This window comes from Budorcas taxicolor, chromosome 23, assembly GCF_023091745.1.
Source record: "Budorcas taxicolor isolate Tak-1 chromosome 23, Takin1.1, whole genome shotgun sequence".
NCBI classification, from domain to species: domain Eukaryota; kingdom Metazoa; phylum Chordata; class Mammalia; order Artiodactyla; family Bovidae; genus Budorcas; species Budorcas taxicolor.
The window spans coordinates 8641179-8665980 of NC_068932.1; the positions used below are offsets into that span (position 1 = coordinate 8641179).

Here is a 24802-nt window from a genome sequence, read left to right on the forward strand (position 1 = left end):
AAATATGCTATGATTGAACAAGTCCATGAGTGAGTGAGTGAATAAGTAACGACAGATAAATGAATTCAGAGCCTCTTCTTTGAGGACTCCCTTTCAAGCCCATATCACTTTCATTTTAGTATCTACACTAATAACAAAACTTTGTGGGTTTTCAGAGAATTTGATTAGTGAAAACAATCCAAAATCACTGAGAACAAGTCATGGGAATATGAGACTCAATTCAGTGGGATAAGGGCACTTAGGGAAACATAGGCAAGATCAAAATATTACAAGTCTGACTTTCCCACAGTTGGGCTCTAAAGGCAATTCCAGAAATGATTTGAACATCCAAAACAACTCTGGATTGGCCATATCAATGCCAGGGTGACTGCTTGGAAAGGCTACCCCTCAATATAGGAAAAACTGGCATGCTAACTTTCTCTAACTAGGCTTATACATTTATGGTCAATGTTTATATAAATACTTTTTAAATGTGAATGAAGGGAAAGGCTCTAGCCTTATGCTAATCTTAAGTCCATAAAACTTCATTTTTCCATTTATAAAATGAAGGATCCAAGTAGATAACATCTTTCAGCTTTTTAAGTGCTAACATTCCATAATTTCTATAAATAAATAGTTTAAACATTGTTCACACATCTTCAACCACTCTCACTAACATCTCCATATTGATGAGAACTGTCTCTTAAAATAGCCACAGGGCCCCAAGGGAAATTATGCTTTAGGCAGAAACCATAAGGTAAAAGTAAGCTACAATAGCAAGGTAAACAGGATACACCTCTCTCTCTCTCTCTCTCTTTCTTTCTCTCTCTCATACACACACACACATACCTGTCCCATTAGCTGTAAACTATCTGTCCCCAAAGGACAATTACTGAAGTCATCATAATAGATTACATTCATATGAAATCAGTCATAGAAATCATACAGAGTACAGCTGCTCTTTAAATGTTTTATCAACTTTTCACCAAGTAGTTATGACTTCAAAAGCAGAGGGACTGCTTTCAAACGAAAGTAGGATAGCGGGCTTGAGTAAGTCCTGCTTCCGACTGTGTCCAAAGTATTTTATCCTGTAGGTTCCAGGCTGGGCAGTATCTGGAATGTGCCACTGTATCGTTGCATTGCTAAGACCCAGTAATCCTTTGTGCCAATAGAAACTGTTGGTAGGAAACAAACAAACCCAATTTTACTCTTAAAAATGTGTGATTAAAAAGTGTTCGATTAGTCAATAAATGAATATTAAAAGAGTACTGACAATAAGCAAGGCATTCTACTAGATATTGAGAATATAGCAATGAACAAAACAGAGATAAATACTTTCTAGAAGCAGATCTTCAAGAAACAGTCATTTGTAGAAATATCTTTACTTGTTCTACCTAACCTCCTAAATTCTATCCATCCTAGGACAGCCTTACCCGATATTCAGAACAAAAGATATCCCCTGCTTTAGAACTGCTATAGCAGCCCTTCAGCCCTTGCCATCCTCTACCTCAACTTGACACTTTTTGCATCTAGATTCGGTTGTTCAAAATATGCATTTCATGAGTTCATGTGCCAGACGCTATGCTAGAGGTACTGAGAATGCTGTAGTGAACGAGACAGACATGGTCCAAAGTTTCACAGAGCTTATGGCCAAATTAGGACAAGCATAGTAAAAAGCAATAAAAAAGCAAACCAACAAATAATTTTAAAAGGGAAATGTGAGGGGTTTCCCTCATGGTCAAGTGGTTAAGAATCCACCTGCCAAGGCAAGAGATATAATTTCCATCCCTGGTCTGGGTAGATCCCACATGCCGCAGAGCAACGAAGCCCGAGCACCACAACTTCTGAGCCCATGTGCCCTAGAGCCTGTGCTGTCCACAACAAGAGAAGCCACTGCAAGGAGAGGGCCATGCACCACAATGAAGTGTAGTTCTTGCTTGCTGCAACTAGAGAAAGCCTGAGGGCAGCGATTGAAGACCCAAAGTAGCCAAAAAGAATAAATAATTTAAAAGTAAAGTTAAAAAGATAAGTGACATGAAGAAAGTAAGAGAGGTATCTCTAAGGAGATGTCCTTTATACTGAACACACACATGTCTAGTAGAAGAACATTCTAGAAAGAAGGAACAGAGAAGGCAAAGTGTCTGAAGCAGAAGCAAACTCGGTGCAGCCAAGAGACCGAAAGCACGAGCAGGATCAGGGCAGAATGGTTGAGATGACAGAATCAGATGGAATCAGATCACGTTGCTCCTTGTAGATCATGGCAGGGAGGTCAGCTACTAAATACAGAGAGGCACAGTGGGCAAACTGACTGATACCCTTGGTTATGTAGAGGATAAGCCCCCTGGGCAGAAAGGGTGTGCTCAGCATCCTATGTTTCCTCAGTGACAGGTCCAGAGTTCTCTAAAATTGCTGGTGATAGTGCTGCTTGCGAAAAGGCTGACTACTATGTTTCCTTGGTGTTAACTACCATTCTGACTTCAGGCTTTTGAAACTAAATTATCCTTTTTTGTTACCTGTATAACCATATTTTAACAATAAATATGCACATATTACTTGTTTAAATATTACATAGAGTTCTAAAGATCAGAGAGTAAACATTATGCCCATAATTTTGGGAGGCTATCAAATAGGCCACAGTAAGGTCAAATCTCTATTTTCCATTAACCATGGAAACCAAACTAACATATAAATAATCACTTAGTTTGAGGTCATTTGAATTAGACCAAATGACCAAAAATTTTGCTCACGTCCATATTACTGTTCCGTGGTATAAAATCATGTTTGGGAACACATGTAAGAATTAAAGATTTTAAAATTAAAAAAAATAAAATTAAATAAAATTAAAAAAAAATAAAAAATAAAATTTATATACATAGGAATGAAAACATTTCCAAATATATTTTCAAATCTTCATATTATCTATTCAGCTCAGGTATTTGATAACAAAAAGTACAGAGAAAAGTTTCTCTGAGGAAACTCTATAAGCATATTCCTTTCCTACTGGGTCAGCAAGAATTAAACACTCAAGCTTATTGTATTTTAGTAATTCAAATCAAGAACCAATGACCACATACAAACATGCAACAGATGGTAAGTATAGACTCATTATTATCTCAGGGGAAATATCAAGCTCCACAGAACTATCTCATACACCTTCCACCAGGAGGCCTTGCAACCTGCAGGAAGACTAATTAGCTTTTAGGGGTTATGTCTGTGACCATGGGAAAAAACAAAACTAACAGATATTTGTAAGCATGGAGGTCATAACCTCATTAGCACCTAATCTTACAGATGCACACAGCACATTGTTTTGTAGAAAAATAGGATCAAGATGAAATCTAATAAATCAACTAAATAAAGCCAGAAGGCTTTTGAGGAATTTGATATCATTAATATCATGCACTGAGCCAGTCTTCCCATTTGTCTTCTCTGCATTACTAACCAACTCTTTTCAGGGCTTGAAAGACAAAATATTCAACAGACATGCTCACCGAGTCTCCCAGGAGGCATCATTATGTATTATCTGCCATGTTGCTGATGTGGCCTCATATTTCTCCACAGTGAGGAAGGTCTGATGTGTCTGAAATGCAATTAATATAAGTGATCAGACACTGCACAGTCACAGAAGAAATCTAACTGTAGAAACCCCCAAATCCCCTGTTGACCACTGCTAACCTCCCAAGACCTGATGAGTATATGTATTAGAATTTCATACAAATCCTCAGGTTTTCCTCTTAACAATCTATGCAATATCTTCAGAATGTTAACTCATCCAGTCTATTAAAAACCATGACTTCTCTTTAGAAAATTGAACGAAGAACAATTTTAGAGCTGACAGCAAATTTTGGAAATTAGAGCAAAGAAGAGAGTAAATAAAACAAGATTTAGAAAAGGCAGCAAACCATTTCTGACACGTTCATTGATCTGTATTCTAAGACCTTCTCTAGTCACCTCCAGATTTAGGAGGGAAAAATGGGGAAATTTTCTCATCTTTACATCTCCAGGTAAATGAGTTCTTAGTCTGAGTGAAAGAATTGAAAAGCATATGTAAATCTTCTTACTCCTGGGGAGCTAAAAGCAATCCTTATATTTTGTCATAATGGATGCCTAGAAACCACATCATAAGCAGATTTTATTTTCCCAGTGGAAAATAAAATTTTCCACATTGGTCATAGTAATTTGTTTTAGACCAAGAATTCAGCTTCAAATAAAGCACATATTTAAATAATATAATAATAAAACATACAAGCACCATGAATCTCCAATTTTCTTTAAAAATCTTTAGATCGTGGCCCTTAAGTTCAGGTTGTTGTTGTTTAGTTGATAAAGTCGTAGCCGACTCTTTTGTGACCCCATGTAGCCCGCCAGGCTCCTCTGTCCATGGGATTTCCCAGGCAAGACTCCTGGAGTGAGTTGCCATTTCCTTCTCCAGGGGATCTTCCCAAGCCAGGGATCAAAGTTGTATCTCCTGCTTGACAGATGGATTGTTTGCCACTGAGCCACCTGGGAAGCCAGAACTTGTGTCTAATTCACCTTTATCCATTACAACCTTGTCGTTTACAGGTGTTCAAATAAAACTCTGCTGAATGAATCACTTATTTATAGCTAGCTGGACCATGGGATTCTTTAAAATTCTTCTTTAATTATTCACTCAGTCGTGTCTAACTCTTTGTGACCCCACTGACTGTAGCCTGCCAGGTTCTTCCATGAGAATCCGTGGGATTCTCTAGGCAAGAATTCTGGAATGGGTTGCTGTTTTATTCTCCAGGAACTGAACCTGGGTCTTTGCACTGAAGGCAGATTCTTTACATCTGAGCTACCAGGGAAGCCTCGATTACTCAACTAGTGGATAATATTCAATTTAAAAAAAAGTTTCCATAACCACAGTGACCTGAAAAGAGAATTGTTCATGGCCATTTAGGGCAGAGTGACACTGGGAAGGCCTTCAGTGGAGAAGGAAACAGGAAGGGCCCCAGTGTATACGTCTAGAGTGCAGATCAGAGAACAAGGCTAGGATGCCAAATATGCAAACTCTGTGAACATCCTCTCCTCGCCTCCCAGACTTACTCTCTTCTAGATACACAATTAGTTCCTGCAAGTTAATTAATTTCTCCCAGTCTCACTTTATTCATCTGTAAAACAAAGATAATAAAATGTATCTCACTGAGTAGAAGGGAGGATTAAACAGATTCATGTGATGATGTATGTAAATAAAGCCTTTAGCCTAGTACCTGCACATAGTAAGCATTCAACACATGGTGGTAAGGATGTGATGATCACTAATAGTAAAGGGAACCAGAAATTGTTTTATGCCAAGTCCCAAAACAGCCTTAGGAATTAATTCTGTTCTCATGGTTCTTTAAGTAATTTAGTCTCCTGCTTCTCCAGGCAACAATGATGATAGTATTTCTCAACCCTAAGGATGTCAGGTTACAGCTAATCCTGCATTCTTGCTACAACACTTTAATATCTTTAGAAAATAATGCTGTAAACATGTAAATATTCTGGCATGACTTGACTGCCTAGAGAAATTATTTCAAACAGGTGCATGTTGACTATCCAAGCAGTAGAAAAATCTTTCCCAATATAATATCTGATAATGTCACATTGTCACAACTTTTATCAAAGGAATCCTATTTTAATAAACAGAAATGGGAAGGCTCACTTGAAAGAAAGGCATTTTGGATTATAAGCAACAATGGGCTCTGGGAGGAATGACTCTTCCATAGAGTTAATGCATTCTCTGCCACAGAAAAAAATCTCACCTTGAAATCACTTTCATGGACCCATTTTCTTTTTCCTCTATATATTTCTTTATTGTTTGAAATCTTACAGATAGAACATATCTAATTATTGCTTGTGTAGTTATAAGAACATTCCGAGGGAGTTCCAAAGGAATAAAATTACTTCATTTTATTTGTAGATATTATATACTTTATCATATACATAAATACAGATATATGACAAGAAGTATGAAATGATATGTAAGAAACTGGTAACTGTGATTGCGTCTAAAAATGTTCATGAAAAGAGGTGTTTTCACAGTCTATTAAAGAGCTTCTGTACTGTCTGTTTTTACATGGAATCTGTATTTCTCATGTCACTTTTGCAAGATGAATAAATAAACAGTCTATTAGTGCCAGTAGCAAAGAGTAGGGAAATGGCCAGTGCAAGAAAAAGGAGAGCATGTGGGCCAGGGCTCCAGTCATTAGAGTGTCTGCTCGGGGATCCATGATCATTCCACAACAGTGGAAGCAGGACCACAGTCAGGAGTGCAGAAGAGAGAGGAGCCAAAGAGCGGTGAAAAGGAACCAGAGATACACTTCACACTGGCCCTTGGATTAGCTTACCAGATTCAGTAGTTTTAAAATTGGAATTCATAAATGGGAATTGTATTCAAATCTACATCATCTCAAGAGACCACGCAGTTTTCTATGCATTGTGCTATAAGAGGTCCTAAGTAGAGACAATTAAATATTCCCTGCGGTCTATCTTTTTAGACCCAGCTCTACAGTAACTGTTCCCCCTGAAAATTTTCACACCTATAAAATACGATGAAAAGCAAGTTGGAACATTTAATCTTTGTCTTTTCATCTTCAGAGGGATACGCAAGTGAAAGGCTAAAGAACTGGACTTAAATTCGTAAAAAGAATCATTAATGCTTACCCGGTTTTCTGCTGAATTCTTTGGGTTAGCACCTACAAAGGTAACTTCAACAACTTCTCCCTGAAAATAAAAACTGATTTCATGAGTTCTAATAATAGTACTTTTCCATGCTCATATTTGGGCCATTATTTATGAAACATTCCTAGGAGTCTGGGTACCTATAGTGATTGTATTGTATTTAATTGAAACTTCTGAGAATATTAGAGAACATACCCTTGTAACAATGGGAACAGGAACTTGGACCCAGTAAATTACTTCAGAATTTTGGATCAATAATTTGCTTTTGGTAGAGTCAGATATAGATGAAGATATAGATATACAAATTCAAATAACTTAGATGAAATGAAATGGAAAAATTCCTCAAGATATAGAAATTACTAATATTGACTATGCCAAAGCCTTTGACTGTGTGGATCACAATAAACTGTGGAAAATTCTGAAGGAGATGGGAATACCAGACCACCTGACCTGCCTCTTGAGAAACCTGTATGCAGGTCAGGAAGCAACAGTTAGAACTGGACATGGAACAACAGACTGGTTCCAAATAGGAAAAGGAGTGTGTCAAGGCTGTATATTGTCACCCTGCTTATTTAACTTATATGCAAAGTACATCACGAGAAACGCTGGACTGGAAGAAACACAAGCTGGAATCAAGATTGCTGGGAGAAATATCAATAACCTCAGATATGCAGATGACACCACCCTTATGGCAGAAAGTAAAGAGGAACTAAAGAGCCTCTTGATAAAAGTGAAAGAGGAAGTGAAAAAGTTGGCCTAAAGCTCAACATTCAGAAAACGAAGATCATGACATCTGGTCCTATCACTTCATGGGAAATAGATGGGGAAACAGTGGAAACAGTGGCTGACTTTATTTTGGGGGGCTCCAAAATCACTGCAGATGGTGACAGCAGCCATGAAATTAAAAGACACTTACTCCTTGGAAAGAAAGTTATGACCACAATTAGGTACCATTTCACTCCAGTCAGAATGTCTGTGATCCAAAAGTCTACAAGCAATAAATGCTGGAAGAAAAGGGAACCTACACTGTTGGTGGGAATGCAAACTACTACACTACTACTACCACTATGGAGAACAGTGTGGAGAGTCCTTTAAAAACTGGAAATAGAACTGCCATACGACCCAGCAATCCCACTGCTGGGCATACACACCGAGGAAACCAGAATTGAAAGAGACACATGTACCCCAATGTTCATTGCAGCACTGTTGATAATAGCCAGGACATGGAAGCAACCTAGATGTCCATCAGCAGATGAATGGATAAGAAAGCTGTGGTACATATACACAGTGGGGTATTACTCAGCCATTAAAAAGAATACATTTGAATCAGTTCTAATGAGGTAGATGAAACTGGAGCCTATTATACAGAGTGAAGTAAGCCAGAAAGAAAAACACCAATACAGTATACTAACGCATATATATGGAATTTAGAAAGATGGTAATGATAACCCTCTATGCGAGACAGCAAAAGAGACACAAATGTATAGAACAGTCTTTTGGACTCTGTGGGAGAGGGAGAGGGTGGGATGATTTGGGAGAATGGCATTGAAACATGTATAATATCATGTATGAAATGAGTCGCCAGTCCAGGTTCAATGCATGATACAGGATGCTTGGGGCTGGTGCACTGAGATGACCCAGAAGGATGATATGGGGAGGGAGGAGGGAGGGGGGTTCAGGATGGGGAACACGTGTATACCTGTGGCAGATTCATGTTGATGTATGGCAAAACCAATACAATATTGTAAAGTAATTAACCTCCAATTAAAATAAATAAATTTATATTTTTTTAAAAAAGAGACTATGGGGATTATCAACAAAGGAAAAAAAGAAAAAAGAAGTTATGACCAACCTAGACAGCATATTGAAAAGCAGAGACATTACTTTGCCAACAAAGGTCCATCTAGTCAAGGCTATGGTTTTTCCAGTAGTCATGTATGGATGTGAAATTTGGACTATGAAGAAAGCTGAGCGCCGAAGAATTGATGCTTTTGAACTGCGGTGTTGGAGAAGACTCTTGAGAGTCCCTTGGAGTGCAAGGAGATCCAACCAGTCCATCCTAAAGGAGATCAGTTCTGGATGTTCTTTGGAAGGACTGATGCTAAAGCTGAAACTGCAATACTTTGGCCACCTCATGCAAAGAGTTGACACATTGGAAAAGACTCTGATGCTGAGAGGGATTGGGGGCAGGAGGAGAAGGGGATGACAGAGGATGAGATGGCTGGATGGCATCACTGACTTGACGGACATGAGTTTGGGTGAATTCTAGGAGTTGGTGATGGACAGGGAGGCCTGGCATGCTGCAATTCATGGGGTCACAAACAGTCGGAAACAACTGAGCGACTGAACTTTCTCACATGATAGCATGAGGAGGTCAGTATGTCCTTTCCCTGAAAAGCCACTATGTATTTTGACAAAACTGTCAAAAATAACCACTTTTAAATTTTATTTTATTTTTTTAAATATAGTTGGTTTACAATGTTATATTCATTTCTGGTATACAGGGATCAATTATATATTTTTTCATATTCACTTTCATTTTAGTTTATTATAGGTTATTAAAAGATATTGAATATAGTTCCCTGTGCTGTACAGTGGAAATTATTGTTTATTTTCTACATAGTAGTTTGCATCTGCTAATCACAAATTCCTTATTCCCCCCCCAACCCTTTTCCCTTTGGCACCCCAAAGTTTATTTTCTATGGCTATGAGTCTGTTTCTGTTTTGTAAGTAAGCTTGCTTGTATCATATTTTAGATTCCATGTGTAAGTGATACCATATGACATTTGTTTCACTTAGTGTGATAAGCTCTGGGTCCATCCCTGCTGCTGCACATGGCATTGTTTCCTCCTCTTTCATGGCTGATATTATATACACCACATCTTCTTTACCCTTTCATTTGTTGAAGGACATTTAGGTTGCTTCCATGCCTTAGCCATTGTAAACAGTGCTGCTATGAACATTGGGGTGCATGTATCTTTCAAATCAGAGTTTCCTCTGGATATACTCCCGAAGTGGGACTGCTGGATCACATGTAACTCTAAAAACAACCATTTGGGCACTTCAAATAACTGCAAACTGAGAAATGTTTATTCATTAAAACAACTAAACTTCGGGTAAGCACAGTACACGTTTTTGGTTTTCTTACCAGGGTTGTGCTCATCCTCTGTGTTACTACAGTTCAACCAGAGTGGGGATAAAATCTCTACTAAAGTGTCTTTCTGGATGGAAATATGATGACTGGGGGCTGGGGGCTTCTGTATGACCGCAGAACGGGGGTTAGTTGTCAGGGGAACAAACCATGTGATCAGAGAGTCAGAACTTTCAACTCAAGCTCCCTGAGCTCCGGGGAGAGAAAGGAGCTAGGGGGCGAGTGAACCACCCCTGGCCAACGACTTAATCAACCGTGCCCAGGTAAGGGAGCCTCCACAGAAGTCCCTGAAGCATGGGACTCAGAGAGCTTCCAGACTGCTGAACACACAGAGAGTCTGGAAGGTGGAACGCCTGGAGAAGCTCTGCGTTCCTTCCCCTATACCTTGCTCTACGCATCTCTTCCATGGGTTGTTCCTGAGTTGTATCTTTTTTATAATCAGCTAGTGATCTAGTAAGTAGACTGTTTTCCAAAGTTCTGTGAGCTGTTCTAGCAAGTTATTAAACCTGGAGGATCTCCAATTTATAGCCAGAGCATCCTCAATTTATAACCAGGCTGTTAGACGCATAGGTGACAACTTGGATTTACCACTGGTGTCTGAAATATGTATGTATGGGGAGAATGAGGTGGGAAGAGAGGGTGTTGTCTTGTGGAACTGAGCCTTTATGGGGAAAAAAAAAAAAAAAAACAGTGAAAGTGTTAGTAGCTCAGATGGGTCCAACTCTGCAACCCCATGGACTGAAGCTCCTCTGTCCATTGGATTCTCCGGGCAGGAATACTGGAATGGGGTAGCCATTCCCTTCTCTAGGCACTCTTCCCAACCCAGGGATCGAACCCGGGTCTCCTGCAGTGCAGGCAGATTCTTCACTATCCGAGCCAACAGGGAAGCCCACTGAGCCCTTACCTCCAAGTAAATAACATCAGAATTGAATTATAGGGCATCAGATTGGTGTCCACAGGAAATAGGATAACCTCCACACAATTACTGTGGGGGGAACCTCCACACAATTGCTGTCAGAAGTATTGAGAGTGGAAGGTTAAGAGCAGAAAGAGAGTTCTTTTCCAAGTCCCTAATATCAGGTAAATAGTTAAAAATATACATAGTAAAAAACCAACAGAGAAATTTATAAAAGAACACTACACATAAAAATAACCTAAGCATCCACCTTAAGAAATGAGAAGAAGTGCAAAATAAAATCAAAGCCAGCAGAAGGAAGGAAATTAAACACTGGAGCAAAAATCAACGAAATGGAAAAACAACAGATAAAATCTATGAAGCAAAAGATGGCTCTTTGAAAACACAAGTCTGCAAAACCAGGAAGAAAGAGGGGACATCATTACCGACCTTACAGGAATTAAACGAATTATAAGGGAATGCTATGAACAAGTTTATCCCAACACATCAGACAATTAAAAGAAATGGGAAAATTCCTAAAGACAAATTAAACTGCTAGAAAGACATACAACTGACCCAAGAAAAAATAGAACATCTAAATATGCCTACATTGAGTAAAGAAATTGAATTACTGATTTAAATTTTTGCCATAAAGAGAAACCCAAATTTAAATGACTTTGCTGGTAAATCGGATCCAATATTTAAAGAAAAAATCATATTAATCTTCTGCATACATTTTCAGAATATGAGAGGAAACACTTCCTACTCCTCCTCCGATACCAGGATTACCCTGATAGCAAGAGCAGACAACACGTGAAAAGAAGACTACAGATGCCCCTCATAAACATGAGTACGAAACTCTTTAGAAAGATATTAGCAAACCAAATTTGTGAAGTGTTAGTTGTGAAGCATTAGTTGCTCAGTTGTGCCCGACTCTTTGTGACCCTGTAGACCGCAGCCCACCAGGCCTCTCTGTCCATGGGATTTTCCAGGCAAAGATAACTGCAGTGGGTTGCCATTTCCTTCTCCAGGGGATCTTCTCCACCCAGGCATGGAACCTGGGTCTCCTGCATTGCAGGCAGATTCTTTACCGACTGAGCTACAAGGGAAGCCCAAATTTAACAACATCTAAAAAGTATTGTATACCATGACTAAAGGGTATTTATTTAATATGTGAAAATCAACTAATAAAATACACCCTATTAATAGATAAAAAACAAAAGCCACATGATCATCTCAGTAGACACAGAAAAGCATTTGGAAAAAAGTCAACACCATTTCTTCATAAAAACTCTCAACAAAGTAGACATAGAAGGGAATTTTTTAACCTAACAAAGGGCATCTACAGAAATTCTGATGAAAACATTATACTTAATAACTGAATACTTTTCCTCCTAAGATTAGAAACAAGATAAGGGTGTCCTTCTTACAACTTCTTTTCAAAATTGCATTGGAGACTCTAGCCAATGCAATAAGGAAAGAAATAAAAGGTATCCAGGAAAGAAACTAAAAAAGAAGTAAACCTGCTTTTATGTCTACTACACATAGACATTTCTAAGGAATCCACACCAAAGAAAATCTATTGAAACTAATAAATCATTTAGCAAAGTTATAAGAAACAAGATCTATAAAAGCACTAGTGGTAGAAAACCTGCTTCATTTCTATGTGTTTTCCCACCCTTGATTTAAGAAACCACTTTTCTATGCTGCAATGAATGGTTCCATGTCTATCTTTAAAAAAAAAAAAAAGGAACAATTTGAATTTTAGAAATTCAATTTTTCCAAAATTGCCATCTGAAAAACAAATACTTCCCCATTCTCATGTTTGCAGAGCCTCTGCAGAGATAAGAACAATTTTCAAAATCATTGCTAACAACTGGTCTGTGGCATGATTCAAGGCAGGTAGTGACTTTTAAACAACATCTTCCCCCCATCTTCAAATATAGGCTTCATAAGGATCCCAACATCCTTTTCCAAGTCTTACCACTCTGTATGTAGCGTTCGCTGGCAGCAGGATATCCCCAAAAGTTGTGCCTGCAGGCGCTCTATCCACAATATCTGGAATTAATGGAGACATCAGTTGTTCAAAAAACGGAGGCTCTGGACCACTGCTCAGATTGGCTACAGTATCCTAGAACAGAGAGCATTTGTTTAAGAGGCGTACAATGTAGAGTAGAGACCTTTTCCCCTGACCACATCCCCCTCAAAATGTCTTCACTGGAACACACACACACACTTTCACTTTCACTTTTTCTCTCTCTTCCCAAGAGCTAACAACTGTAACAAAATATGAGGGTAACTTTGCTGAAATTGGAGCCTAGATGTCCTTAATTTTAACTTTTGTGACAGAAGAACATTTCGGTCACAGGAAACACTTTAACCTCCCTCATCAGTATAATCTGAGTGTAAGCTCGGAATCATGCTACATGAGTTTAGACTCGGACAACCATTCTTTACGTGTATGACTCTGAATAGGAACACATGGTCAGCCTCTGTAACGTGACATTGTAATTATTCTTTTAAATGTTCAAAAAGTGTTAAGTCTCTCTTATCCAAAGTCACTAGCAAGTATTTTCCTAACTCCTTCTTTGTGCTAATTAATGAATATAACAAATATAGTTTTAATTTAAAAGTTAAGATCAGCTGACAATATGCCCAGTTTAATCCATGTTTCCCATAAAATGTGTCACCTTTAATAGTGCCATCAGAATTCTAATCTCAAACTTTAAATAGCCCCTCATATGTATTTAATATACTTTAATCCTTGCTCTATATACTTAATCTTTACACCAGCCATATAATCTACTCATTATCATTCCCATTTTGCAAATGGGAAAATAAGTTTGCAGACACTCAGTGGTATTTTTGGCCCAAGATCACAGAGATATTCTTAGACACATAACCATAAAATTCTGAAGCAACTTTCTGCAAAGTGAATCACACTTCCTAAATATCACTATAAAATTTGATGCCTCTATTTCTATGGGAAGAGCTATAAACCTGTAATTGCATGAAAGTTAAACAGTGGTTATCTCTAGAGATAGCTTATAGGTTTATACATATCTTTATAATCTGAATATTCTACAAATAGGTACAGGTTTTATGATAAAAACTAAAAATAATTGAAAAGCAAGTATCAGATCTAAAATTGAAAGGCATATTATGATAAAACAATAATCAGGTAATTAAGATACTGGGTTGGCTAATAAGTTTATTCAGGTTTTTCCATAAGACATTACAAAAAACCTGAATGAACTTTTTGGCCAACCCTATATACTTTAAATAGATTCCTTCTACTGAGATTTCAAATACACAGTCAATAGCTAATCAGGTGGAGGCATATGAAATTTCCAATACTTCACTGTTTTGACCTACAGAAATAGCAGTTTTGTTTCAATTTGATATATCCAAGCTTTTTCATTGAAAAGGTTTTATTGTCTTGGCTATGCTTCAAAACGCTTTTTGGGGCTTATGTGGTATTATACAAGGATCATTTATTATCTTAGAGTCATTATCCTGCATATTGACTAATCTTCTGCCACCAGAATGCACCTTTGTATATAAACTATATACCAGAGGTAAGATTTACACGAGTGTTGTTTCTTTAAATAAACTCATTTAGGTGTACATATTTTAGGTAGATACAATGTATATGTACAGTTGAAGACAACTCTTATACTTTATCAAATCCAAGGCTCTATTGATTCCAATAACTATTATTATTTTTGAACCACCAAGAAAGTAAAAACATGCTGATGTATAATTGTACGATTCCTTTGATTGGAAGATACATCCCAATTTCAGAGATGTTCTAATAAAGAAAATGGGCATGTCAGAATTGATAAACCACTCAATTCATGAAGCAATTGGAGAGAAACTGACCAGGATTAGGGAGCACTGGTTCAACTCTCAGTTATAGCAAACTTGATCATTCTCATCTCTGAACCTATTTGCTCATCTGAAAAATGGGGGAAAATGATGACTGTATACTTCACACGATGATTGCAAGAATAATATAAGATAATATATGTGAAAAAAGTGGTCACCACCAAAAGATGACTAACTGACTCTGAATTCATTTTATCGGTTTCAATTTTAAAAGATACCTCACAGCTATAATATTTTTAAATATAAAGATTTTTAAAGGAACTGAACACTCAAAGCGAAGGTCTTTTTTGCTTTCCTCTTCATCTCCCCACTCCTGAGACATACAAACATACAATTTTTGATTACCGTAGCAATGGCCTTAGCAAGGACTCTGAAAAGCTGGATGTACGCAGACAGAGTATGTGGTCCATAAATTGTGGATGCTGCCTCGTACCGCTGAGCCTGCAGGAGAGGCAGAGCAGAGTTGCACACCATTCTGCATAGTTCGATCCATTTCTTGCATTTTAGTGACAGGCGATGATTGTATATCTTGCATAATCCAAACTGACATCATTCAAAACTAATTATGACAAAGGAAGGTGAGCATTTCCATTTACCAGCTGAAGTGAATGGTTCCCATCAACCATTTATTAAAGGCAATGAATTCTCTTGGCACATGCCATTTGGACAGTCAATCCATTTTATTTGAAAGAAACCATCCTGAATAAATTGGATGGTTATAGAACTGTCTGGAAAAGGACATTTAACCCATCCTTCTTGTTGTTTAGTTGCTAGGTCATGTCTGACTCTTTTGCGACCCCATGGATTGTAGCCTTCCAGGCTCCTCTGTCCCTGGGATTTCCCAGGCAAGAATACAGGAGTGGGTTTCCATTTCCTTCTCCAGGGGATCTTTCTGACCCAGGGATTGGACCCACATTTCCTGCAATAGCAGACAGATTGTTTACCACTGAGCCACCTGGGGAGCCCACTTAACCATCACAGAACTATAAAATAAAACCAAATACATCTCCTTTCACCTGCGGTCCAAAGATTTGGTTATTCACAGAAACCTTCAATTCATCAAATCTAACATGGAACGTATCCCTCCAAATATATCCGCTTTCCCTGCAACATTCTTCATCTCAGTGAAGCCTATGCCAGGATCGTCTGGCAGTCACCCTATAAGTCTCCAAGTCATCATTCCTTAAAAGCCTCTTGAGTTCTTTCATTTTCCTCTTTCTTTACTGCTTTAACCTTGGCCAAACCCTTCGCTCTCACCCAGATCATAACTACAGCTTCTTCATCAGTTAGTTCTCTGCCTCCACAGTTCTGTGCCTCCACACTTGCCCTTCCAATCATTTTCTACACTGCCATCCTAGTGAGCTGTCTAAATCAGAGCATTCCTTCCTTTGAATTTGACTACAGTGACCTAAAATCCTCCTTATTGAGTCAGAGCTCTGTGTCATAGCACAGAAGATTCTCCATTAACTAACCCCTGCCTCCCACTTTAGCCCATCTCACTACCCTCCTCATGTTTATCCCAGGGTATTCAGCTAAGTACAGCCCCTTAAATATACTAAGCCTCCCCCTCTGGAAGTGAAGAAGTGAAGAGAAGTAAAGTCACTCAATCGTGTCCAACTCTTTGCGACCCCGTGGACTGTAGCCCACCAGGCTCCTCCATCCATGGGATTCTCCAGGCAAGAATACTGGAGTGGGTTGCCATTCCCTTCTCCAGGGGGTCTTCCCAACCCAGGTCTCCCGCATTGCAGGCAGACTCTTTAACCTCTGTGCAACCAGGCCTTTGCATATGTAACTCCCTCAATATGGAACACCTTCCATTAACTTTCATTATATTTGCTTAATCAGTCCTTACTCATTCTCGGAACTTGGACAAACACTATATCTTCATGAAAATTTGCCAGTCCCCAATGTCAAACACCCACTCTTAACTGATGCTCTTTCTCTTTGCCTTCATAACACCTTGTGCATCTCTTTCACAGAAATGGAATCATCTGCTTTCTTCTATGTCTTTTATGTCTTTTACTGACCCATAAATTCTAGTGGGCTTGAGGGCAGGAGCAGATTCATAACCATTGTCATGCCCAGATAGTGGCTAATACAGTATCTGTCACAAAACACCTCTGTTGAATGAATGAGTGAATCAATCAATTAATTAATTAATACTAATTTTTGCATGTCCCTAACCAGGAGACAAGCTAGTAGGAGTTTCTAACTATTTGTACCATGGTCTCCTTTGGCAGACTGTTGAGGCAATGGACCCCACTAAGAGTAATGTTTCTAAACACATAAAATAAAATACATGGGTAGACAAAGGAAACCCATTAAATGAAATCAAATAATAAACTAGCTTTGTGACAGAGCAATGTTTGTGTTTCTATGTGATGCCCTTGAATAACAAGATCTTGTAGGAGATCTAATAACTACTGTGATTTTATTTTTTTTTAATATAAATTTATTTATTTTAATTGGGGGTTAATTACTTTACAATATTGTATTGGTTTTGTCATACACCAGCATGAATCTGCCACAGGTATACATGTATTCCCCACCCTGAACCCCCTTTCCTCCTCACTCCCCATACCATCCCTCTGGGTCATCCCAGTGCACCAGCCCCAAGCATCCAATATCATGCATTGAACCCACTGGTGATTCGTTTCATATACGATATCATACATGTTTCAATGCCATTCTCCCAAATCATCCCACCCTCTCCCTCTCCCACAGAGTCCAAAAGACTGTTCTATACATCTGTGTCTCTTTTGCTGTCTCATATACAGGGTTATCGTTACCACCTTTCTAAATTCCATATATATGCATTAGTATGCTGTATTGGTGTTTTTCTTTCTGGCTTACTTCACTCTGTATAATCGGCTCCAGTTTCATCCACCTCATTAGAACTGATTCAAATGCATTCTTTTCAATGGCTGAGTAATACTCCATTGTGTATATGTACCACAGCTTTCTTATCCATTCATCTGCTGATGGACATCTAGGTTGCTTCCATGTCCTGGCTATTATAAACAGTGCTGCAATGAACATTGGGGTACATGTGTCCCTTTCAGTTCTGGTTTCCTCAGTGTGTATGCCCAGCAGTGGCATTGCTGGGTCATAAGGCAGTTCTATTTGCAATTGTTTAAGGAATCTCCACACTGTTCTCCATAGTGGCTGTACTAGTTTGCACTCCCACCAACAGTGTAGGAGGGTTCCCTTTTCTCCACACCCTCTCCAGCATTTATTGCTTGTAGACTTTTGGATCGCAGCCATTCTGACTGGCGTGAAATGATACCTCATTGTGGTTTTGATTTGCATTTCTCTGATAATGAGTGATGTTGAGCATCTTTTCATGTGTTTGTTAGCCATCTGTATGTCTTCTTTGGAGAAATGTCTATTTAGTTCTTTGGCCCATTTTTGATTGGGTCGTTTATTTTTCTGGAGTTGAGCTGCAGGAGTTGCTTGTATATTTTTGAGATTAGTTGTTTGTCAGCTGCTTCATTTGCTATTATTTTCTCCCATTCTGAAGGCTGTCTTTTCACCTTGCTTATAGTTTCCTTTGTTGTGCAGAAGCTTTTAAGTTTAATTAGGTCCCATTTGTTTAATTTTGCTTTTATTTCCAATATTCTGGGAGGTGGGTCATAGAGGGTCCTGCTGTGATTTATGTCAGAGAGTGTTTTGCCTCTGTTCTCCTCTAGGAGCTTTATAGTTTCTGGTCTTACGTTTAGATCTTTAATCCATTTTGAGTTTATTTTTGTGTGCAGTGTTAGAAAGTGATCTAGTTTCATTCTTTTACAAGTGGTTGACCAGTTTTCCCAGCACCACTTGTTAAAGAGATTCTCTTTAATCCATTGTATATTCTTGCCTCCTTTGTCGAAGATAAGATGTCCATAGGTGCATGGATTTATCTCCGGGCTTTCTACTTTGTTCCATTGATCTATATTTCTGTCTTTGTGCCAGTACCATACTGTCTTGATGACTGTGGCTTTGTAGTAGAGCCTGAAGTCAGGCAGGTTGATTCCTCCAGTTCCATTCTTCTTTCCCAAGATTGCTTTGGCTATTCGAGGTTTTTTGTATTCCCATACAAATTGTGAAATTATTTGTTCTTAGCTCTCTGATTTTAAAATAGCAATGAGAATAAAAGACTTCCCTGGTGGTTCAGCTGGTAATGAATCTACCTACAATGTGGGAGACCTGGGTTTGATCCCTGGGTTGGGAAGATCCCCTGGAGAAGGGAACGGCTACCCACTCCAGTATTCTGGCCAGGAGAATTCCATGGGCTGTATAGTCCATGGTGTTGCAAAGAGTCACACACAACTGAGTGACTTTCACTTTCAATGAGAATAAAAGATAGTTCCATGTATGTGGTGACTAGGTGTGATACAAAAATATTCTTGGTTCCTATTCCTATTGATGACAAAAATCATAGTACTGATAATGTTACTGTCATCTGTTGCCTACATTCATAATTGAAAGAAGTGCTCAATAACATGTGAGCGTGCTCAGTCATGTCTGACTCTTTGCAACACCATGGGCTATAGCCCATCAGGCTCCTCAGTCCATGGAATTTTCCAGGCAAGAACACTGGAGTGGGTTGCCATTTCCTCAGTTCAGTTCAGTCGCTCACTCATGTCCGAATCTTTGCAACCCCATGAACTGCAGCACACCAGGCTTCCCTATCCATCACCAACTGCTGGAGTCTACCCAACTCATGTACATTGAATCAGTGATGCCATCCAACCATCTCATCCTCTCTTGTCCCCTTCTCCTGCCCTCAATCTTTCCCAGCATCAGGGTCTTTTCAAATGAGTCAGATCTTCACATCAGGTGGCCAAAGTATTGGAGTTTCAGTTTCAACATCAGTCCTTCCAATGAACACCCAGAACTGATCTCCTTTAGGATGGACTGGTTGGATCTCCTTGCAGTCCAAGGGACTCTCAAGAGTCTTCTCCAACACCACAGTTCAAAAGCACCAATTCTTCGGTGCTCAGCTTTGTTTATAGTCCAACTCTCACATCCATACATGACCACTGGAATAACCATAGCCTTGACTAGACGGACATTTGTTGACAAAGTGATGTCTCTACTTTTTAATATGCTGTCAAGGTTGGTCATAACTTTCCTTCCAAGGAGTAAGCATCTTTTAATTTCATGGCTGCAATCACCATTTGCAGTGATCTTAGAGCCCCCAAAAATAAAGTCAGCCACTGTTTCCACTGTTTCCCCATCTATTTCCCATGAAGTGATGGGACCAGATGTCATGATCTTCGTTTTCTGAATGTTGAGCTTTAAGGCAACTTTTTCACTCTCCTCTTTCACTTTCATCAAGGGGCTTTTTAGTTCCTCTTCACTTTCTGCCATATGTCATCTGCATATCTGAGGTTATTGAAATTTCTCCCAGTAATCTTGATTCCAGCTTGTGCTTCATCCAGCCCAGCGTTTCTCATGATGTACTCTGCATATAAGCTAAAAAAGCAGGGTGACAGTATACAGCCTTGACACACTCCTTTTCCTATTTGGAACCAGCCTGTTGTTCCATGTCCAGTTCTAACTGTTGCTTCCTGGCCTGCATATAGGTTTCTCAAGAGGCAGGTCAGGTGGTCTGGTATTTCCATCTCCTTCAGAATTTTCCACAGTTTATTGTGATCCACACAGTCCAAGGCTTTGGCATAGTCAATAAAGCAGAAAGAGATGTTTTTCTGAAACTCTCTTGCTTTTTCGATGATCCAGCAGATATTGGCAATTTGATCTCTGGTTTCTCTGCCTTTCCTAAAACCAGCTTGAACTACTGGAAGTTCACGGTTCATATATTGCTGAAGCCTGGCTTGGAGAATTTTGAGCATTACTTTACTATAATGCTAAATTACAGTTGCAGATAAAGGCAAAAATGGAATTATTCTCATCTAACTTATTATTCTCATCTAAATTTATCCCAGCTAAGAATCTTTATTCAACAGGAATTACTCAAAGGCAGGGACCTTCAGTAAAGTCAACAGAGGGCAGCAGGGCAGACTCCACTGCTGGAATTGCGGAGCATTTGTCAAGAGGCAGCCTGTGTGCCACACTGTGCATTGCCAAGTTATACTTCAGATGTATTAGAAACTAGTAAGTATGGACTTCTACCCTGTTTTCACGTTTTTAGCTACTGGTGTTTAAAAGTACTTAGGCTACATTTTGTACCATTTGTAACAAACAAAATAAAAACATCACCAGTCAGCAGCCTCCCTAATTTTTTGAGGCTCTGTTTCTTAATCTGTATCATGCTATAATAATACCCTATTTCAGTCAGGGCTACTTGAGAGGATTACATCAAATTACATTTGCAAGGTGCTTAGCCAGTGCTTTCCCTAGATAGCAGCTGCCAATGGGCATTTTCTCAGGTTCTACAGAAGCTTAAGGTGCCAAAGCATTATGGATTGAGTTAGAAATGTTGTATGCCATAACCCAGGCTCATTACCAGTGCCCTTGACCAAGTAATTTATTTCAGGGAAAGTGGAAGTTAATGAGACTAGAATTCTCAACTGAACTTGGAAATGGTCACCCTAGAACTCCCGAATATGACTCCTAGCTTATCCTTTTCTTTCCTGCTCTAAAACAAAATCATCTCTTAAAAAACATAATTAAGGAAGTCCAGAAAGAAAATCTGCATTTGATACAATAGTCTTGACCAGGGTGAAAGTGAAGTCGCTCAGTCGTGTCCGACTCTTGGCGACCCCATGGACTGTAGCCTATCAGGCTCCTCCATCCATGGGATTTTCCAGGCAAGAGTGCTGGAGTGGATTGCCATTTCCTTCTCCATTGCCATTTCCTTCTATGACCAGGGTATAATTCTTTTAAATGATGAGAACTTTTTACTTTACCTGGTATTCTTCGTATGTGGTAATGTAGTGTGTATATACATTACATAGACCTGAAATAACAACAGTCATATTCAGCATCCCAGAAGCTTCAAATTCCTAGGGCAAAGGGGAGAGTGCACTAAAATTACTCTTCATCTTAAAATGTATTATCATTTTTGTTATATTTAACATATAATTATCAATATGAATTTTTATTATAAGACATCTATCTTAATATTTTTGCAATGATCAAAATTGCCCAGGAATACAGAAGTATCAGAGAGTCCTTGGTGAAAAGTTAAAAGCCTTAACTCTGCACTCCAGTTGGGCAAGGCAATGGGTCTATGAACACCCTAATGATTGTATTTGCTGATGCAGAACTTTATTACTAAAAATATAGATGTTTTATCAATTTCCTAAAAAGTCTAAAGGGAGCATTACTAGCTAACCACAGTAGCTGTTTGCAGCTCCAAATAATAAGACTTTTGCTGGTTATGTCATTTAGAAACATTGACAATACTTTCTGAAATAAAGAAAATCACAAATATAGATAAAATACACAATTTTCAACGTGTTAGATTTTTTATATATGACTTTCAGATATTAATGTACTTGGGGTCATTTACTACTGAATCCATAAAATTCATCAATTTTAAATTATTAGTACTTAAATACAAATAAAAATTTTAATCCTACTATATTTCCTTTATATTTTTAAATTTTATTCTTATGCCATCAATATTTCATATTCACCTCCAGCCTTCACTTTCAAGAAGTGTAAAACTATTATCATCTTAGCAATGATTAATTTAAAAGGTATCAGATCATAAGGATAGGGAATTCTTCTTCTCTTTTCCAAATAAAAATGCATAGGTATATTATTTCATTTGTAACTTACTTCTTGAACTGCCTGCCGAAGTCTTCGTCCAGACATGGTCCTGAGTCAAGAAAACAGAATTATCTCAGTGGTTTCCTATTCAGAATGTGTGCAAGGTACACAGAAAGGTACACAAAAGGTGCAAGGTACACAAAAACTTGTAAGGAAAGCCAAAACGTTAGCCTGGCTACACAACAGTGTATAGAAACAACGCAAGTTCTAGTTGAGCTTTTTTCCACACTGCCCTATCTTCAAAATTAATCCTAAACCAAAAGCAGATAAGCTGAAGGAGGAAAACAGCACCAGTGAATATCACTGGCAGATCACAATTGTCTTCCATTCACTGAGTCAACAATTGGTTACATTCTATGTTAATAACAGCTAAGTAGAATGTACACTATTCCTGCCTACAGAGAACTTAGGCTTCATTCATTTATTTAGCTCAGATGGTAAAGAAACCACTTGCAATGCAGGAGACCTGGGTTAGATCCCTGTGTCAGGAAAACCCCCTGGAGATGGGAATGGATACCCACTCCATTATTCTTACCTGGAGAATTCCATGGACAGAGGAACCTGGGGGATTACAATAACCGGGGACACAACTGAGCTACTAACTTTATACCAGACTCACTTCAAATTGCTGAGCACTCAACAGTATGGAGCTTACATTCTTGGAAGAGAAGATGGTCAATAGAAAATAAAAAAGTGAGATGACAAAGTGCAATGGAGAATATAAAGTAGGATAAGGATGAGAGGATGGTGGTGGCCACTGTTGTGATGGTGACAGCGGTGTCATGGGCCAGTGGCGGGTGAAAACAATGTCATGCACTGTAAGCAGGACTGGCATCTCTGTTAGAGTTTTCAGCAGAGAAATGAAGGAATGAAAGAGTGGGCCATGGAGATATATGGAGGGTAAATGTTGCAGGTAGAAGGAGCTGTTTAAGTTCAAAAGCCCTAAAACAGGAGCATGCTTGGTAGTCTGAGCCAACGTGGCCGCAGCAGGTGTGATTGAGGCAAATTAATTTTGTACAGGCTGGTACAAAATCAGATCCGACAGTTTGCTGAAGAGAGGATCGCAGAGGGCCTTGCTGGATATTATAAGGGTGTGAGGGTTTATCTGGAGAGTTGGGAAGCTATTGAAAGGTTATGGTAAGTGACATGATTTAACGTATGCTTTATAGGGATATCTCTGGCTATAATGTTGAGAAAAGACTATAGAGAAGTAAGGGAGAGCCAAGAGAGTGAGGAGGCTATTGCAGAAATCCAGGGGAGGGGTGATGGTGACTCAGACCCAAGTGGGGAGGAGCTGGGTGGGGCAGAATGAGGGAAAGTGTTGAATAGAACAGGCAGAATTTGCTGAGGGATTTAAGGCAGGGAAAACTGAAAAAGAATTCAAGGATGACTGAGATTTAGGCCCTGAGCAATGGAAAGATACAAAATTGCTACTTACTAAGACAGGAAATATGGCATAAAGAGCCAATTTAAAACACATTTCTGTGCTTCGAATACCTAAACTGATTATTTCATGTTCCTGTATTTTAATATTATTTAAAGTCTTTCTGCTGACATAAGAAGTCACTGCATAATTTTAATCTGGAATGATAAGTTCTCAAATTTTTATGTTTACTTCAAGATACCCACTAGCAAGAGGCATAAGGAGGTGTATTCTTCAGAGGCCCCACCAAAAGAGGGTTGGGAATATTTCTCACTGTTGCCATACATAGCACAGTAGGATACAAAAGAGTCAGTACAGGGTTATCTGCCCATGATAAGAAGTGATTTCAACAGACACACATCTACAACTATCACAAAATCTCACCAAATCAAAAAGAAGAACTTACGTGAACTCCCCAGGGATGGCAGTGATGGCCAAGAACCCAAGGGTAACAATCTGAACATCAACAATATCTGGGTGCCAGGGATGAGGCTTTAACAGCTAAGAACCAAAAGCATGAAAACGGTGTTGAGAATATCACTCTCTTTGCTCAAGAGACCAATGCTGCTCACAGAATTTCCTTTGTTAATGGATATTAAATGTTTCCAGTTGTTTGGGTGTCTTCTCCTGCAGTCATAGATTTTTTTCTAAGTCATGTAGTATTAAATATTCTGTCTAGTATTAATATGTGAATTTCAGATACCAGTGTCCCATTAACCTGGAATTATTTTCTTATCAATGAAGTTTTTGGTGGCTTTATCTTTATGGAATCACAATGTGTAACAGATAACCAAGTTTCTCCTATATTACCATGATGAGTATCCTTATACAAGACAAATAAGGAATTACCATCATTTGGAATAACTTAATTATTTCTCTTTTTACTCTAAATAGCACTTTGAATCTTCAGTTACTACATCTTGCCTTACTTTTCTCCTCCAAGAGAATATATCCTTTACCATGGTCAGATTAGCATAGAATCTTTCCATCTATTCCTTCTATTCCTTCACTTCCTCTCCTTCTTGAAGAATTTCTAAGTAAATGTTAGGAAAAAAACTATATT

General features: G+C 38.7%; 1 protein-coding gene across 1 annotated transcript in view; it reads right to left on the reverse strand.

Moving 5' to 3' along the window:
- Window positions 1-961: 961 nt before the first annotated feature.
- The window catches only part of ASAH2 (N-acylsphingosine amidohydrolase 2), a 65182-nt gene continuing 41341 nt past the window's right edge, over window positions 962-24802 (reverse strand). Inside the window, exons 13-20 of the mRNA XM_052661089.1 lie at window positions 24146-24240; window positions 22326-22365; window positions 21449-21544; window positions 14943-15038; window positions 12694-12840; window positions 6646-6705; window positions 3471-3559; window positions 962-1154 (exon numbers count right to left, since the gene is read on the reverse strand). Coding sequence (XP_052517049.1) covers window positions 962-1154; window positions 3471-3559; window positions 6646-6705; window positions 12694-12840; window positions 14943-15038; window positions 21449-21544; window positions 22326-22365; window positions 24146-24240 — 816 coding nt within the window. The remainder of the gene's footprint in view (window positions 1155-3470; window positions 3560-6645; window positions 6706-12693; window positions 12841-14942; window positions 15039-21448; window positions 21545-22325; window positions 22366-24145; window positions 24241-24802) is intronic.